The sequence below is a fragment of the Myotis davidii genome, unplaced genomic scaffold (assembly GCF_000327345.1).
Source record: "Myotis davidii unplaced genomic scaffold, ASM32734v1 scaffold973, whole genome shotgun sequence".
NCBI lineage: Eukaryota > Metazoa > Chordata > Mammalia > Chiroptera > Vespertilionidae > Myotis > Myotis davidii.
Genome location: NW_006284945.1, coordinates 31,222 through 49,936, shown reverse-complemented (window position 1 = coordinate 49,936; position 18,715 = coordinate 31,222). Strand labels below are relative to the sequence as shown.

The following is an 18,715-nucleotide window of genomic DNA, read 5'->3' as shown; positions in this document are numbered from 1 at the left end:
ATGAAGAGGAGTTTGAAGGCTTTTAAGGTGAAACTGTCACGCCAGCAAACTTGCTAGGGACTTGCCCGGCACTTGCTCTCTCCCTCTATTTGTTATCTTTCTTCTATCATTGACAGTCCCTCTAGGTTGTGGGCTGCTTGCCTGTGTTCCTGAGAAGCATCTACGGTACCAGTCTATAGAGTGTGTTTTCTTTAGTGAATTACCGGTATGTTTACCGGTAATAAACTTGCACTGTTTTATGTATATGTTTGATTACATACAGCCTTGTGACAGTTTTCCTGCATGTCATAAGCATTTGAATATAAATTAAAATGTTAAAATCAAATCTGATATTGTTTTACCTTTTATTTGGTGTGTGGAAGGTGTGCGGAAGAGGGGGTAGTCTTATACGGCGAGTATATAACAAACTCTGTATTTTGAGTGGAAATGTTAGGGGGTCGTCTTATACGCCCAGTCGTCTTATACGCCGGCAAATACGGTAAGTGCAGTGGCAGTAGCGGGAACCTCTCCCGCCTCCACAGCAGCGCTAAGGATGTCCAACTGACGGCTTAGGGCTGCTCTCCAGAGGGAGCGGGCCTAAGCCATCAGTCAGACATCACCCAAGGGCTCCTGGACTGCAAGGGGGTGCAGGCTGGATTTCGTGCACCGGATCTCTAGTTTTAAAATACTTTCAAATATGGCTAAGATGCCACTACTGCCAATTGACATCTCCAACTTTAACATCTCCTGTTGCAAACCTTTATAGATGTAGAAAGTATATGGATGGTTAAAGACCAATTTTGTGACATTGATTATAAACATTGAAGGTATTTAGTAAAAATCAATAATTATGTGTTTAAATGATGTTTCTAATATCAGTTACAATAATGTATCTATTTGAACTAAGGATATGCATTTCATGCATCTGTTCTAAGCAAGGTCAGTTGAAATTAAAGGGAGTTTGAGAATGACCGATCTTTCCAAAAGAACTACCAATAAGTTCTGTATTTAAAATGTGTTCTTTATTCTTCTTATATGGTCTGAATGGTCTTAAAAGTTTTCCCATTTCTTCACATACCTGTAACTAAAGCTGCTCTCCTAAACATGAGCATAAATACGTAGGTTTAATAGAAGCAGCATTGGCGTTCCAGCATCAAATTACTTGAACTCTACTAAGATTTTTCTGGTCAAATATTTAAGCACAGTAGATTGGTTCATTCCATCTTTTAGCAGCAACAGAAAACAAAATAACCAAAGCTTCAGGGAGGACGCAGGAAAGAAATCCTTACTGAGAACCCTAACAAAGGGAGTAGGGTTCTTCCTCTGTTATCCTGAATGACTGTACTCTCCAGAAGCCCTTCATGTTAGCACTGGATTTTCATCTTGCATTTGCATCTAGTACATCTACTAGAAAGAAGACATACCACTTAGGGAGCCCAACATTGCCTTACCTTGTCCATGTTCTAGTAACAGAATCACTCTTTTCTTTGAAATACCAATTGCACGTATTTGGGGAGGGATAACCACGAGAACTCGCTGAGCCTACCTTCCAGCAGCTTTTCTGCCAAGGAGCATGTGAGATGAAACTCGAATTTGGAGCTGCTTAGCTGGTAGAACTTGGGTTTTGGGTTGCTTGTGACCATCTTGCCTCCATGTGGGAAGAACCTGTCGCAGAACTGGAGCTCTGGGCATTTGAAGTTTCCAGTTGCATGAGTCAAATAACTTTTATACTAGTTCAAAGTGAGTTTCTGTCACTCACCTCCCCAGAAGTCTTACAATATTATCTACTGCCTTTTTAACATCCTTTCTGTATCTATTATTTTGTTCAGAAGCATTTTAGACATTACTTACTTTTTGTTGGCAACCACATAAATACAGGGGTTGTAGAATGTAGAAGACTTTGCAAACAGTGGAGCAATGATAGCCATGGAGGGGGGAATCTTCTTTGGGTCCCCAAAAGCAGCCCATAAGCACACAATCGAATAAGGGGACCATGCCACCAAGAACATGAATATCATTATCACAGACATCTGTAAAAGAAATCAGCATTTGCCAAACCCAATATCTAATTAGCTAATATATCTAAAATAGCATAAAATTATCTAGATTAGAATTTGAATAAGTTTGACATTGATGACATAAAGGAAAAACTGAATCCCCCCACCCACCCACCGCTCCACACTGCTCTTTGCTCATATGCAAATAAAGAAGTCACCTATGATAGCAAGAGCTTCTGAGGATACAATGTGAACAAATGTAAAGAAGGCCTCCTTTCTTTTAGTGTGCTAGGGGAGAATACAAAAGCTGGCTTTAATGAAAAGCAGATCTGTACCCACTCCTAACCCATTTCTAGTAACTGTGCTATGGACTCCTGGCATATACCAGTATAGACTAACTAATACATTGTTCAGAACTCAGAAAGTCTCAGGAACTGGTGGTGACAGCTAGCTATGAAGGTGGGGCTGCCCATGGAATTTAAAACAGCTCACTGAAATATGCAAAAAGAAGCACCTAGACTTTCGAATTCCCTCTGCACTCAGGCCTGTCCTCTCCCAAAAGCACCCGGAAGTGTAGGAGGGGGAAAGCAGGGGAACTCAGGACTGAGGACACTGGGCTCAGCTGAGAGCCGGAGTGCTGTACTGAAAAGAGGGGTGCTGCATGCTGTCCCCTTCATGCTCTGAGCCATAGCATACAGGTAGACAGACCTGTATGTTCCACCTAGGAACGTAAAAGAATCTTCTCCCTGGAAAGTGACCAGCCCAGAAGAAAACGCCTAGAGAATCAGATTGTCAGAAAGCACCCAAAGAAGCATCCCAACAAAAGAGCCCATGCAGAGTCTACAGTCAGCTTTCTAGTGCATCACTTTCAACACGCAAGGACAATCACTGGCCACCAGACACTGAGGAAACACGCAAACTCACAGGCAGAGTTCAAAACGGTTCAGAAAATCAGGAGAAACAAAAAATATGTGAACAGACGGAAAATGGAAATATATGCATAATAACATCACAGAAGTGAGAGAAGATATAAAACAAGAAGAGGCTATTAAAAAGAGTGTAAAATATAAAATAACTTGTTTATCTATAACAATGGTTTTTAACCTATATATAAAAAAGAGCAGAATTGTTTAAATACAATAGAAAGGGTAAGATCAATGAGTTGAGTCATGCAAGTGCAGGGTCAGATCCTATCTTTATTTAAAATTTGATATTATGTTCAATGCAAAGTTAAGCTTTGCATTAACTCTGATATTTTTAGTACTGCATTAACCACTTTTCTTATTACTGAGTTTCTGGGGGCCTACTTAAATTTTACACCCAAGGCTTGAGCCTCACTCTCCTCACCTAATCCCAGACCTGGACAAGATTGAGGAAACCTCTCAGAAAGTAGAAACAAAAACAAACAAACAAAACAAGCAAACAAATAAACCCAAAACAGGGACAACATAGGAGAGAAAGTTTTAGTAATTAGAAGATAAACCCAGGAGACTAAATATCCAAATAAAAGAAGTTCCAGGAAAAGAGAACAGAGAATGCAAAGCAGGTGGGAGATCACCAGAGAAATGATACAAGAACCCCCGAAAGGCAGGACCTGGTTCTTCACTTGCCACACGCTTACCAAGCACCAGCACATGGCTGAAAAAAGAGCCACTCCAAGCACATCAGCATGAAGTTCCAGAAAACCGGAGACATAGATGCTCCTACAGCTTCCAGAGATCACACACAGATTGCTACAAGGGCTCAGTCAGCAGAATGCTGTCAGCCTTCTCAATAGCAACACAGAAGTTAGGAGACTACACAGCATACCTTCAAAATTCTTTGAAAAACATTTCTCGACTTAAACTTGTATACCATCAATCAGTCCAATATGATAGTAGAATTTTAAGACATTTTCAGGCAGGCAAAATCCTTTGAAATTTACCTCCTGATAACCTTCTCAGGAATCTTCTTGGGAATGTGCTCCACCAAATGAGAGGGGGTAACCAAGGAAAAGGAAGACAGGCAACCCAAACACAGGCGATCCAAAGGCACTCCCAGCTGGTGATGAAGGAGACCCGAGGTGCCAGCTTTCAGGGCTGTGGTTTTAGAGAACTGCCCATGCAGAGCAGAGCAAGAGGCCCAGAAGTGCCAGGAAGCAAAATTCCAAGAGAAGGAGAAAGTCCCTGATGCACTTAAATATACTGAGAGTAAATTGACGCTGCTGGTGGAGAGATTAGAGATGAATTAGTGACAGGTACGCAGAACAGGAAGCAAACAAAACTGCAAAGAGAGGGGGAGGGAAGGAGAGGACAAGAAAGGGAGAGAGTTGAAGGAGGGAGAAAGAGAAAGAAAGAAAAAAAAATTATTAACTCCACGGGGAAAAAGTTTGTGTGTGTGTGTGTTTAAGAATTTTTTATTGATTTTTAGAGAGGAGCAAAGGAAAGGAAGAGAGAGAGAGAGAGAGAGAGAGAGAGAGAGAGAGAGAGAGAGAAGCAGAGAAACATCTATGTGAGAAGGAAACATTAATCGGCTGCCTCCTGCTTGCCCCCTACTGGGGATCAAGCCTGAAACCTGTTACCTAACCGAGAATCGAACCAGCAACCTTTTCAGTGCATAGGACAATACCCAACCAACTGGCCAGGGCAAGAAAAATGTTTTATAAAAAAATGAATCATAAGTTATATAAATGTTTAATCTCTGGGTTGGACACCTGAAACTAATACAATGTTGTACATCAACTATAAGTGAATAATAAATATTGTTTTCAAATGAAATACAAATCATTGATTCCTACAGAGATCTGCAAAAAATAAAATGTAGAGAATCACAATAATGTAAATGGACTCTTCATCTAACCAAAGAAGATGAGGAGAGAGAAAAGTGGGTGGGGGGAATAGAAAAGATTGGTGGTGTAAGAGAAATAAATTGTAATTGTCGATAGTAGGAAATCAAGAGGTAATGGTAAACAAAAATATCCAAAACAACAGATGAGCACATTGTTCAACACTGTGGAGGCAAACACCAGACAAAAGAGCCAGAGTAAGAATCATGGGGGTGAGGAGAGGTAACTGCAGGGGCCAGGGGACCACATATGTATAAAAGCTTGATTGCAAAAATATCTTAAGGATTTTAATGTCTTACCTTTGTTACATCTACCTGATCTGCCCAATCTCTGTTGAGGTACTCAGTGCAGGTACTGGTAGCATGACATTTAATGGATCGAGTGACATGGTAATAGCAGTAAAACATCACAGTCAATGGCACAATAAAATTTATCACAATAACTGTCATCGTGAAAGATACAAAAGATCTGAAAATAAGAAAAGGGAATCTAAATCACTACTTATTTAATTGGGAAAGGGAAACAGCATAATTTGAAACTAGAGGCCTAGTGCATGAATTCATGCATGGGTGTGGTCCCTCAGCCTGGCCAGCGATTGGGGCCGATCAGGGCCGATCGGGGCCATCTAGGCCAGTCCTGATCGGGGTCGATCGAGGTCAGCTGGCTGGGGTAGGGACCTCGGGAGGTTGGCTGGTTGTGGTACATTGGCTGTGGGAGCACACTGACAAACAGCTCCTGCATTGAGCGTTTGCCCCCTGGTGGTCAGTGCGCATCATAGTGACCAGTTGACATGTCATAATGGTCACTTAGGCTTTTATACATATAGATAATACTGGCACCATCCAGCAGTCACTATATCATTATATGGCTTAGAATGTATACTTGACTTTTAGCCCATTTAGACTAGGGGTTGGGGCCACATTCATTTAGATACTGTCTCTGACTGCTTCACAGGCAGAGTGGGATGGTTGTAACAGAGACAATATCACCCTAAAGCTCAAAATATTCACTTGTCAACCCTGTACAGAAAGAGATGTAGAGTTAGATTTAATTTGAGAGTTAGAAATTTTCTATTTGTTTTTCTGAGTGATCTTTCACTTTGTTTAAGAAGCTAAATTATCGCCGAAACCGGTTTGGCTCAGTGGATAGAGCGTCAGCCTGCGGACTGAAAGGTCCCAGGTTCGGTTCCGGTCAAGGGCATGTACCTTGGTTGCGGGCACATCCCCAGTGGGGAGTGTTCTGTAAAATCTCAATAAAATATATTTAAAAAAAAAAAAGAAGCTAAATTATCCTCTTTTCCCTAGTAAATAGAGAAGAGCATCACCAAGTAGCAAGCAAATCCTTGCAGTGATGGTGCTTTTGCTGCCTGAATCTCTGAAGATACTTTATCACCACATCAGTTTGAAAAGATAGGAAGGAGCCAACCTCAGTGAAAGCCCGAGCTACATGCTGTCTAGTGATATTTACACTCCCTTATCCCTCCCAGGTTCTCCCTCCAATGTGCAAATATCAGAAGGGTGTTCTGTATCCCCTTTTCCACCAAAGAGAGAAGAAAGGACAGAGTAGGAGTGGGGCGCGGAGGAAGGGACAAGCGGAGCTGGATGGCATTTACTTGCAAACAAGCGTAATTCAAAAATTGGAATCACATCACCACCAACAAGGAAGCCCGTCGGCCACTCTGTATGGAAAACACTTGATCTGAGCTTAAAAAAGGGTGAGAAAATGTCTACATTAGAAGCACTTCATTATAAAGTGTGAAAGTGTCTCTTACACATCATTTTTCCGCCAATTTATGGTACAGGTGGCCCCAGTAGGGTCTGGGGCATAACTAGCCCACCCTATGATAGGCATCAAAGCCCAAAAGAGGCCATTGATCCAGGCCCCCAGAATCATGCTGATGTAAGTGTGGGTGGTCATTCTTCTTCCTATGAACAAACATATGAAATATTAGCCTCATTTTCCCATAATGAAATTCATATCTCCACTTTGTTTTAACTGATTATTCAAAGTTGTTCTCAAGTAGATTGTTTATAGAACACTTCAGCTCACTCAAAGCCTATCCAACAGATAAAAGGATCATTGGAAGGATATTCAGAGAGAAGCGTTTTCCAGACCTGAGGAAGCAGCATCTGCAAAGACCCCAGAGTGGGAAAGGGAGTGGCCAGGACCCCAAAATGAGAGGGCCCAAGCCAAAGCTAGAAGGGTAGCAGGGCCTTGGAGGCAGTTGTGATATTTGGATGTTATTCTAAGTATAATGGGAAATCATTTAAACTTTTGAACGATTGTTAGAGAAATAAAACTGATCATGACTGCAACCCATTTACATTCTAAAGTGAATGTGTGTCAAGTGGTACTTAGGCAAGATAGGAATTCATTGAGAAAAATGCTGTACCCGCATCAGGATGGCAAATGGTCAGGTATCGATCCATGGCCACAACTGTGAGTAATCCAATACTTGCCATTCCAAAGAAGATATTCAATCCAGCATAAATCTGAAAATCAAAATTGTAAAGAACCCACTGTTCTACACCTCCCAAGAGACAGTTACATTTTTATCCCAGTGCTAGAATATAAATACATTAAACGTTCTAGTATTATACTAATTTTAAAATATATCTTCCATTGTCAAAGTGTAACTGGTTTAATGGAAATTGTTTTGAGACTTCATTAATCAAAATAAAATTTTAAGACTTAAAGTAAAGCTTCTAACCAGGATACTCAATAAACAGGGGAAAAAACTCTAAAAACAAAAAAATAGGCTATTCATGAAAGAGGAAACTGAATGTTTGTGACATAAAAAAATGTATACCACATTATGTATTCAAAGAAGTGAAAACTACGGCCACCATTTTACCCCCATCAAAATGGTAAAAATGTAAAAGTTTGACAATCCCAAGTGTTGGGGAAAATGTGGAATAACAGAAGTTCTTGTAAGTGACACAACCATTTTGGAGAGCAATTTGGCTGCATCTGATAAAGTTGAAGATGAACATTCTCTACAACCCAACCAACCTCTCTTAAGCAATGTATCTAAAGACACATGAGTAAGAACATTCACTGAAGCCTTTTTTTATGACAGAAAAGCATTGGGAATAAATGTTCAATAATAGAAAAATAAATATGTTGTCATGTGTTTATAAAATGGCTAAAACTTAAAAATATTGAATAATGAAATTTGCATAATGCAAACAATATGTTGATACAAAATGTAAAGCATTAAGTATTTAGTTTAGGTACACATAAATATGTAGTAAGATTAAGAAAACTTTCATGGGAGAGAATGGAATAAACCATTGGGATGGTTTGCAATGACCTTCAACTACATCTGTAAAGTTTTTTATCTTTAAAAAGAAAAACAATCTTAAGTACATATTGAAAAACATTGGGGGGGAGGGGAGGAGATGACAAATGTAATAGTGTCAACAATAAAGATTTTTGTTAAAAAGGAAAACATTAAGACTTGACAAAACTGTTTCATGTATACATGGATATTTATTATTGTTAGACTTATTTTGCTCTTTATGATTTTATAACTTAAAATGGTAAACTTAACAAATCAGGCAAAAAGTCTTATTTGCCTACTATCTTAACACAAATTAATATTAATTTACTTTCTTGTAATATTAATTTACCTATCAATGTGATAACTTAACTACATTACTTAGATATATCTTTAATATTTATTTCAAATGAAAGCAGGGTATTTCTTTTTGAACTTGCATTTGAATATGCAAGTTTTCACTATTCTTCTCTAGTTGAATGTTAATTTTTTGTTTGGTTTTTTCTTTTAGGTTGAAAAAAATTTTAAAGATAATTATGGCTAGTGATTTCTTTTCTCTGGTTAAAGAATATGTTTTCCAGTACTTGTGAAACTGTTCTCAAAAAGAGCACTATATCTATTATCTATTATGATCTTATTTGATTAAAGCCCATGGGACTTTTTTAGACATTTAAACTTATATACCTTTAATCTACTTTATTTAACTTTAATTCCGAAGATCTCCAATACCTGGCATCCTGCATACCCAAATTTCCAACTTCCATGCAGATCTGAAGCAGCAGACATGGGATAACCAATGCTACTGACCCCTATGTCAGTAACAGCCAGGTTCATGATAATTGCATTTGTGGGTGTTCGGAGTTCCTTGTACGTAATGAAGATGCTCAGAACTATTATGTTGCTGAGAATACTTATCGTACCTGAGAACATAATAATCAAATGTATGGATAAAAGAATTATTAATTTTATAGAAAACTTTTCTCAGCCCCATGCCACTTCCCTCACATGGTATTTCAAGATTCAAAGTTGCCCTAGCAAGGTAGCTCAGTTGGTTAGAGTATCAACCCAATATGTCAAGATTGTGGGTTTGATCCCTAGTCAGGGCACACAGAATCAACCTTTAAATGCATAAATAAGTACAACAACTCTATGTTTCTCTCTCCCCTTTTTTACGTCTAAAATCAACCAATAAATAAATAAATATCCAAAGTAACTTATGATACTAACCACCATTAGCAATGCTTTCACTTATCCTCTCACTGACATTCTGTTATTGGACCTTTACAGCCAGGAAACAGTGCAACAATCATCACCTTCATTTACTTGACCACCCCAACTCAGAAAGCAAAAGTGAATTCAGGAGGTTGGCCAACCATATGAAACTTGAATCATCTCTAAACCTATACTTTTTCTACTGCCTTATGCTGAAATCCTCTGCTTTTCTTCACCCACTTGAAAGTAAAAGTACTATTAAGGGAGTAATTAAACATCCATACCTGCCATAATCAAGTAAGTTGCAACAATGTTGTGTTCAGTCTGTGAAAAGACAGAGCCATCTTCATTTTTAAAGTCTGAACTGTTGCTTAAATTATTCTTTAGCATTCTGGAGGGAAGATATGAGACAGCCTTCAATAATTATAAAATGCTGTAAATGCCACTGAGGGAGGAATTTTCAAAACTAATCATTTCCACTTCAAGGTCTCAAAGAATAGCCTTTTCATAGAGGCCCTCCCTTAACAAATGTGATTGGGCTAAAGAGAAAAGGATTTTAATCCCCAGGGCAAGGGAAACCCTTATTAAGAAAATAAAGAGAAATACCAGGCCAAACATTTGAACCAATTTGGGCATCAGCCTTATGTCTAGAGATTATCAAACATCCCATTTAAACAATAAACAAACTCAGAAAATCAGTGCAGGAGCTGACTTAACTGTTCTCTGCTGGAAATCAGTTCTGAAATTAAGAGCGAGGCTTAGTCCTAAAACCATTGAGATTAAAGTCCCTGTTTTCAGTTGATCCTTTAAAGTATTTCCACTTCAGATACTTTTGGTTTTTTTCCATAACAATTTCATAGAGACAAAGAAGTAATCTTCCACATCCTTCCAAATGTCACACCCGTAAAGGTAGCATTGTTTGGTTTATACCCTTTTTGCTTTCCTATGCTTATACAAATGTATTTATAAAAGGGTTTGAGGTGTCTCCCACTTTCTTAAAAGCAAAAATAGGGAGCTATATTTATATAAAATAATTCTGCAACTTGTTTTCCCCTAAAGCCATATCATAAATTTCAGGTCTATAAATCTAATTTATTAATAGCTATATATTTCATAGCATGGATAGGTATCGCATGATCTACTGCACAATCCACCTCAGTTAATTTACCCTATACTTTAATATGTACAAGTAATTATCTGATCATAACCACAGCACATATCAGCCAAGAACCTGGATTCATTCATCTTGTACCTGGCAATTCTAATATTCTGAACCACCTTGTTGTAACTCAAAAAATAGGTTGCATAAGTGGATTACAATCTAACATACATTTATTGGTAGACTAAGATAACCCTAACACCTTTTCCCCCATATTTTTGTCATGTAATATTATTGGATTCTTCTCAACAATGAATTTAAAATCAAACTCTAGAAATGCTACATGCACTGAACAGTGTAAGCATGACAGAACCACTAGAGGGCTTTATTTCCCCATTTAATTTAACTATATAATCTTAGAATGGCACAGCAAGGGACCTAAGATAATTGTTTTGCCTCAATTCTCGCAGCTGTATATAAACTGAAGCAATTGAACCAGCCTGGGTGACTTATCTCAGATCTTATAGCTATCAGAACTCAAAAATTTTAATAAATGTAAATACTACAGAGTATCAATGCCAGTGAAGTGAATTTCAACAGTATTTCAGTAACAAAATACTTTTTTTAAAAATATATTTTATTTTTTACAGAGAGGAAGGGAGATAGTTAGAAACATCAATGAGAGAGAAACATCGATCAGCCGCCTCCTGCACATCCCCCACCGGGGATGTGCCCGCAACCCAGGTACATGACCTTGACCTTCCGGAACCGAACCTGGGACCTTTCAGTCCGCAGGCTGACGCTCAATCCACTTAGCCAAACCGGTTTCGGCAGTAACAAAATACTTTTAAATAACCCCAAGGCAATGAACAGAATACCTAAGTGAAATTCTCCTTTTTAAAACCCTTGTTGGGTGTGTTTTTTTTTCATTCAGTATGCAGAATTTTAAAAAGTTGAGTATGTTTTGGTTCATAGTCCCTTCCCTTCCCTTCCTGTGATTGACTATATCTAGCTCTAGCAGCCACTTAAATTCCCCAGAAATAATTTTTTATAAAAACTAAATAATAATTCTAAAGATGACCAGCTACCTGCTATAGCTAAATGTATTCAAAGTACTTTTTTATGCTTCCTTCATGAGTGATACAGAAAACCTATATTGGGATGAGGCTTAAAATACTAAGAAATATAATTATCAAAATGTTCACATAGTTCACAATTTTAATTTCATAAACTTCAGTTGCCTAAAATCAATCTGCTTTTCCTAACTCTTCCCAAATTTTCAGGAAAATGGGCAAGTATTGCTTATATTCCATTAAACTGCTTAATTACTATGGCAACAAATGCATTTTAATATGATGCAGGCAATCAGAATGTTATTCAGTGAACTCAAAAGATTTAACATGTTTGAATAAGCATGAAAATACCTTTCACAGTGGAACTCAGTGATACCTCAGTACTATATTCATTCGTGTTAGGCTCCCTAAATATGTGAAATTGACTCAAAACTAAATGCCCCAATGGAAACCCAGAATGAACTACATTAAGGAAAAAACAGGAAAAATAAAATATGAAAATAAGATTCAAGATGGCCAATGACCAAAAGATTTACTCAAGTAAAAGGTGAAAGAAATCTCCATGTTTTAAAAGCACAACTGCTTACTGGCAAACAGTAATTTTCAACATATTTGTTCATCATATATATTTATGGCCTACATATTTACTAATCCTGCCACAATTCCATCAAAAGGGTAGTAAAACCCACGATACTGACACAGGCAATACTATATGCTACTCAAATGAGCATTCGGTTGGAAAAATTTAGGAAAAGGTATGGCAATATCATTCCTAAAAAAAAAACACACAAAGGGGAAAAATCAATGCAGAGCAAATGGTCCCATATCACAGTACTCTCACTTGCTATCATGGCTACTGCATGATACTACAACAGCAACAGGGATCCACACCAATTTCATTTGTACTATCTCTACCCAGGAATCTGAACATGTAGCAGGAAATCAAATATTTGCTTATGGTGAATAACATCTTAAACCTTTGGATGCCCTTTAAAAATGTAAAATAAGAACAATCAGTAAAACTTTCAACATTCAATCTATATTAAATGTTGAAAAATTAAATATTTCTTCAGAAATTTCTTGAACTTTAGTTCTCTTTGAACAGAGCTGTCCCAACTTTAATAGGGTCGTAATCAATAGTAAAATTTTGTAAGCAATTAAACATTACAATTAAAGAAACTGCTTTACTAACACACAAAAGGAAAATACAATAAAGGGTGCTAATGTCCTCATATATAAAAGGCAAACATTTGGAAAGGGGTGTTGGTTTATAAATAATGTTAATTGTTAAAGTATTCCTTCAGTAGCATTATGTTTTTAAAGATGAGTTATATATGTAAACAGATCATTCTCTCTACATGAAAACCACTGGACTTAAGCTTTAGTTGTTCATTTTAATTCAAAAATAGCTCTGGTTTAATAAACACAGCTCTAAGTAACTTAAAGAAATAAAACATTTTATTGTAAAAATTCAAATATGCTTCATGTGAAAACTGTCCATTTATTAAGCAATCACAGTTCCGAGCATTATATAAAACATTAAAACACTTGTCCAAACTCCATAAGTGCCTATTCTGTTGCACTCTGTTTGTGTGACATTGACATCTGAGTGCCATGTCATGTAGTAACCGGTTCTTCAAGACTTGCTCAAGAAACAAATTTCTGATCCACAGAAGTAGACCACGCAGGTTAACACAGAAATCAGTTGGTGAAGTTCCTCTGTCAACTGTTACACTTAATGTCCTCTACCTGATTAAGAGAAAATGAAAGTATTAAAGGTATGGAAATTAATAATACTATTACCCAAATCTTAAGTTTAAAATCAGCATTAGTTCTTGTAATGTTTAGCAAAACCTACTTTACTAAATTTAACTGTCATTCATATTACACCTTTTTCTCTAATTAAAAATACAGTAAAATAAACTGGAAGTAGGTGATAAAACTCAAAGGGAAAAGCAGGGAAGAGCGATATAAAATGAAGCTAGAAATTAGGCTAAAACAAAGAACACCACGATGTTCTACAGGCTTGCTGGCAAACAAAAATAAAATTAAATAACAATTTTAAAATGGCAGATATGCCCTAACCGGTTTGGCTCAGTGGATAGAGTGTTGGCCTGTGGACTGAAAGGTCCCAGGTTTGATTCCGGTCAAGGGCATGTACCTTGGTTGCGGGCACATCTCCAGTAGGGAGTGTGCAGGAGGCAGCTGATCGATGTTTCTCTCTTATCAATGTTTCTAACTCTCTATCTCTCTCCCTTCCTCCCTCTAAAAAGTCAATAAAAAATATTTAAAAATAAATAAATAAAATGGCAGATAATACCAATTCTAGAATTTCAGTCATTTAAAGGTGTGTTTTTTCATACTTACCTCTGAAACCACCCCCTCCTCTTCCTCCTCTGAAGCCTCCACCTCTACCTCCTCCTCTTCCACCTCTAAAACCACCTAAAAATAAAGGAAACATTTATTAAGTAACTGTAGCCTATCCTATTCTGGTAGGCCTACAAATATCAATACAATTTCTACAGTTACAACATAAATTTCACAAATGTATATTGCACAATTTTTTAAAAGATAAAAATGGAAAAACTGCAGAAGTTTCCCAAGTGAGTAGAAAGCTAAAACCCTAGACTACAATTTTTTAAACAAGTATTCTGTTTTAATGAATTAGAAAAGCTTATTACTTTAAAGTTTGATTTTGCCCTCTTGCTAAATGTATGAACATCTTAACTTTTGATTACACGAAATACTTTTTTTCCCCCACTAAATACTTTTTTGATTGAACAACGGCTGTTTACCCTAAGAACAAGCGGACACAGATATGGGTGACTTTCATCTAAGAAATCTATCATAAACACATCCTTTAAGGTTAACTACGCTGCCTATGCACTATCACTGATACATGCTGATTAGCTTTTAAATTTTAAATTTTTTAAGCGTTTTTCTATTATCCAACATATAATGGCTTCCTATTTCAGTCTTTTTTTTAAACTTATTTTGGGGGGCTTACTTTGTAAGAAATAATGAATTATAAAAAGAGAAATTACAGGAAGTCCTAGCCAAGAAAAAGAAATAAAAGGCACTCAAATTGCAAAGGAAGTAAAACTCACTATTTGCAGATGACATTATATAGAGAACCCTAAAAAATCCACCAAAAATCCATTAGAACTGATAAGTGAATTCAGTAAAGTAGTAGGATCCAAAATTAAAACTCAGAAATCAGTTGCATTTTTACGCACCAATAATGAACTATAAAACAAAAAAGAAATTAAGAGAACAATCCCATTTATAATTGCATTGAAAAATATACCTAGGAATAAATTTAACCATGGAGGTAAAAGACTTGTACTTGGAAAATTATAAGACACTGAAGAAATCGAAGAAGATGCAAATAAATGGAAGCACGTAACTGTGCGCATGGATAGGAAGAATTAGCATTGTTAAAACGTCCATACTACCCAAAGCAATCCACAGATCTAATGCAATCCCTGTCAAAATGCCAATAGCATTTTTCACAAAACTAGAACACATAACCCTAAATTTTTTTTAACAATATATCTTTATTGATTTTTAAAAAGAGAGGAAGGGAGAGGGAGAGAAGGTAGAAACATTAATGATGAGAAAGAATCATTGATCAGCTGCCTCCTGTGATAGAGTTCACAGCCCAGGAATAGAACCAATGAGACCTCTTGGTTCATGGGTGGGCACTCAACCACTGAACCATACCGGCCAGGCAATCCTAAAATTTATATGGAACCACAAAAGACCCCGAAGAGCCACAGCAATCTTGGGAAAGAACAAAGTTGGACGTATCACACTACATGATATCAAACTATACTACAAGGCCACCGTAGTCAAAAAGAGCATGGTACTGGCATAAAAACACATACATAGATCAATGGAGAATACAGAATAGAGTCTAAAAATAAATCCAAACCTATATGGTCAATTAATCTATGACAAAGGAACCTATATGGTCAATTAATCTATGACAAAGGAGGCAAAAGTATACAATGCAGTAAAAATAATCTATTCAATAAATGGCGTTGGGAAAACTGGACAGATACATGGCAAAAAATGAAACTAGGCCACCTTCTTACACTGTATACAAGAATAAACTCAAAATGGATTAAGGACTTAAATGTACGACCTGAAACCATAAAACTTCTAAAAAACATAGGCAGTAAGCTCTCGGACACTGCTTTTATTAATATTTTTTCTGATACATCTTCTCGGGCAAGATAAACAATAGAAGAAATAAATATTATAAGCAAATGGAATTACATCAAAATAAAAAGGTTTTGCACAGCAAATGAAACCATCAATAAAATGAAAGACAAACTAGAGCAGTGGTCAGCAAACTGCGGCTCGCGAGCCATATGCGACTCTTTGGCCCCTTGAGTGTGGCTCTTCCACAAAATACCGACTTCTGCGCATGGGCCACGAAATTTCAATCGCACTGTACGTGCGCACCCGCACGTGGTATTTCATAGTATTTTGTGGAAGAGCCACACTCGGGACAAAGAGCCGCATGTGGCTTGTGAGTCACAGTTTGCCAACCACAGACCTAGAGAATGGAGAATGGGAGACTATATTTACCAATGATACACCTGATAAGAGGTTAATACCCAAAATTTATAAAGAGCACATATAACTCCACACCAAAAAAACACAAACAAACATTCTAAAAAATGGGCAGAGGACCTGAACAGACATTTCTCCAAAAAGGACATACATATGGCTAACTGACATATAAAAAAATGCCCAATGTCACTAATCATCTGAGAAATACAAATTAAAACCACAATGAGATATCACCTCACACTTGTCAGAATGGCTATCATAAATAAACCTACAACTACATGTGCTGGTGAAGATGTGGAGAAAAGAGAACACTTGTGCATTGTTGGTGGGATTGTAAATTGGTGCAGCCACTACGGAAAATCAGCCAATATGAAGGTTCCTCAAAAAACTAAAAGTAAACTACCTTAGGACCCAGCAATTCCACTTCTGGGTATTAAACTGAAGAAATCCAAAACACTAATTAGGAAAGATATAGGCACCCCTATGTTCACTGCAGCATTACTTACAATAGCCAAGATATGAAAGCAACCTCAGTGTCGCTTGATGGACAATTGAATAAATAAAATGTAGTACATATATATAATGGAATATGACTTGGCCAAAAAAATGAAATCTTAGCATTTGTGACAACATGGTTGGACCGAAGGTATTATGCTAAGTGACTTGAGTCAGATAGAAAGACAAATACTGCAGGATTTCATTTATATGTGGAATCTAAAGAACAAAATAAACAATAGAAACAGACTCAGATACAGAGAACATTTTGATGGTTGCCAGATGGGAGGGGGTTGGGAGGTTTCGGGAAAAAGGTGAAGAGATTAAGTACAAATAAGTAGTTACAAAACAGTCACAGGGATGTCAAGTACAGCATAGGGAATATAGTCAATATTGCAATAACTATGTCAGGTGGGTACTAGACTTATTGGAGAGTCATTTAGAAATTATATAAATGTCTAACCACTATGCTTTAGACCTGAAACTAAGATAAAATAATATTGAATGTCAATTGTAATTGACAAAAAAAATTTTAAGAGAAAAGACAAATACATACTTCCAAATACTGGTGTAAAAATATGAAGGGTTTGTCCCGGTCAGTATGGCACAGTTGGTTGGAGAGTTGTCCCATATACCAAGAGGTCGCTGGTTCTATTCCCAGAGTATATACCCAGGTTGCAGGCTGTATCTCCAGTGGGGACACATACGGAAGGTAGCCAATCAATGTTCTCTCCTCTCCTCTCTCTCTCTCTCTCTCTCTCTCTCTCTCTCTCTCTTTTCCTCTCTCTCTCTCTCCAATGGCCGACACGTTTGTCTGTTCGCTGTTTTGCATCTCTCTCTCTCTCTCTCCCTCTCTCTCTCTCTCTGTCTGCCTCTCTCTCTCTTTCTCTCTCTCTCAAATCAATAAGCATACCCTCAGATGAGGATTAAAAAGTATATATATGTAGAGGTTTTAAAAAAATAGACTGGATTTGTGATTTTTCTTAATATTATATATGAGACTAAACACAGAATAAGTATGAGAGGATCTCCCTTCATCAAATACCCAAAGGGGTACTCCCAAAGTATTTAAAAAAGAAATATGTTTGATCTCAAATTATCTCCAAGCTATCTAGACCCAAAAAGTACATTTGCAGAGTGAAATGATAATTAAGTTGAGAGAGGCAAATATGAAAAGAATTCTGTCTCTTTTCTGATCCAGTAACAGAAGCTTTCCAACCCCATTTTCAGCATCTCTTCCTCACCACTTTGGATCTGCCCATCCTCCCATCATCCGTCCGCCACACCATTCACAGGCCTAACCCCATCTTATCACCAACCCTGCTCATCATCTAGATGCCCTTAACAATTAATGTACCAAAGCTTTGAGGAAATACTTATCAAATTACTGAACTAAAAAGTTAATCTATAAATATAAAAGCCTAAGCAACTGTTATGATTGAATGACCAGTTGACCAGTTGTTATGATGCTCACTGACCACCCAGGGGCAGACGCTTAATGCAGGAGTTGCCCCCGGGTGGTCAGAGTGCTCCCACAGGGGGAGCACCAGCTTAGCCAGAAGCCAGGCTCACAACTGGCGAGCACCAGCAGCGGTGGTGGGAGCCTCTCCCACCTCAATGGAGCACTACGGATGTCCCCCGAGGGCTCCCAGACAGCGAGAGGGCACAGGCCAGCCTGAGGGACCACCAACCCCTCAAGTGCACAAATTTCATACACCAGGCCTCTAGTTTATTGGTAACTAAAGGCCCAGTGCACAAATTCATGCACCAGTGGGGTCCGGCCGGCCCACCCCAATGGGGCCCATCAAGCTGGGCCAGCGGGTGGGGGGGCCGTGGGCAATCAGCTGGCTGGCACCGCACCCGATCGGGGTGATGGGGGCCAACAGGGACCAGGCTGGCCAAGGGGAGGGGCCACAGGCGGTTGACAGCCAGCCCCGCCCTCGATTAGGGTGTTGGGGGCCAATTGGGGGCCGGGCCAGCCAGGGGGCGGGGGTAATCGGGGCCTGGATCAGGCTGGTTGGCTGCCGCAGTGCAAATCATAGACACTGGTCATTCTGTCCCAGTTTCTATTTTATATATATAGACTAGAAGCCTGGTGCACTCGGGGGGGCCAAGGGGGCCCTCAGCCCAGCCTGTGCCCTCTTGCAGTCTGGGATTGCTCAGGGGGTGTCCAAT

The 18,715-nt window shown here is 38.2% G+C and overlaps 2 protein-coding genes across 2 annotated transcripts in view; both read right to left on the bottom strand.

Moving 5' to 3' along the window:
• The window catches only part of RRH (retinal pigment epithelium-derived rhodopsin homolog), an 11,055-nt gene extending 1,040 nt beyond the window's left edge, over positions 1 to 10,015 (bottom strand). Inside the window, exons 1-6 of the mRNA XM_006755231.2 lie at positions 9,577 to 10,015; positions 8,810 to 9,000; positions 7,193 to 7,292; positions 6,572 to 6,725; positions 5,100 to 5,268; positions 1,831 to 2,009 (exon numbers count right to left, since the gene is read on the bottom strand). Of these exons, the coding sequence (XP_006755294.2) occupies positions 1,831 to 2,009; positions 5,100 to 5,268; positions 6,572 to 6,725; positions 7,193 to 7,292; positions 8,810 to 9,000; positions 9,577 to 9,682 (899 nt within the window). The 5' untranslated portion in view covers positions 9,683 to 10,015. The remainder of the gene's footprint in view (positions 1 to 1,830; positions 2,010 to 5,099; positions 5,269 to 6,571; positions 6,726 to 7,192; positions 7,293 to 8,809; positions 9,001 to 9,576) is intronic.
• A 2,885-nt stretch (positions 10,016 to 12,900) lies between these two features.
• Positions 12,901 to 18,715, bottom strand: part of GAR1 (GAR1 homolog, ribonucleoprotein) — a 25,721-nt gene continuing 19,906 nt past the window's right edge. The window contains exons 7-8 of the mRNA XM_006755230.2: positions 13,832 to 13,906; positions 12,901 to 13,213 (exon numbers count right to left, since the gene is read on the bottom strand). Of these exons, the coding sequence (XP_006755293.2) occupies positions 13,200 to 13,213; positions 13,832 to 13,906 (89 nt within the window). The 3' untranslated portion in view covers positions 12,901 to 13,199. The remainder of the gene's footprint in view (positions 13,214 to 13,831; positions 13,907 to 18,715) is intronic.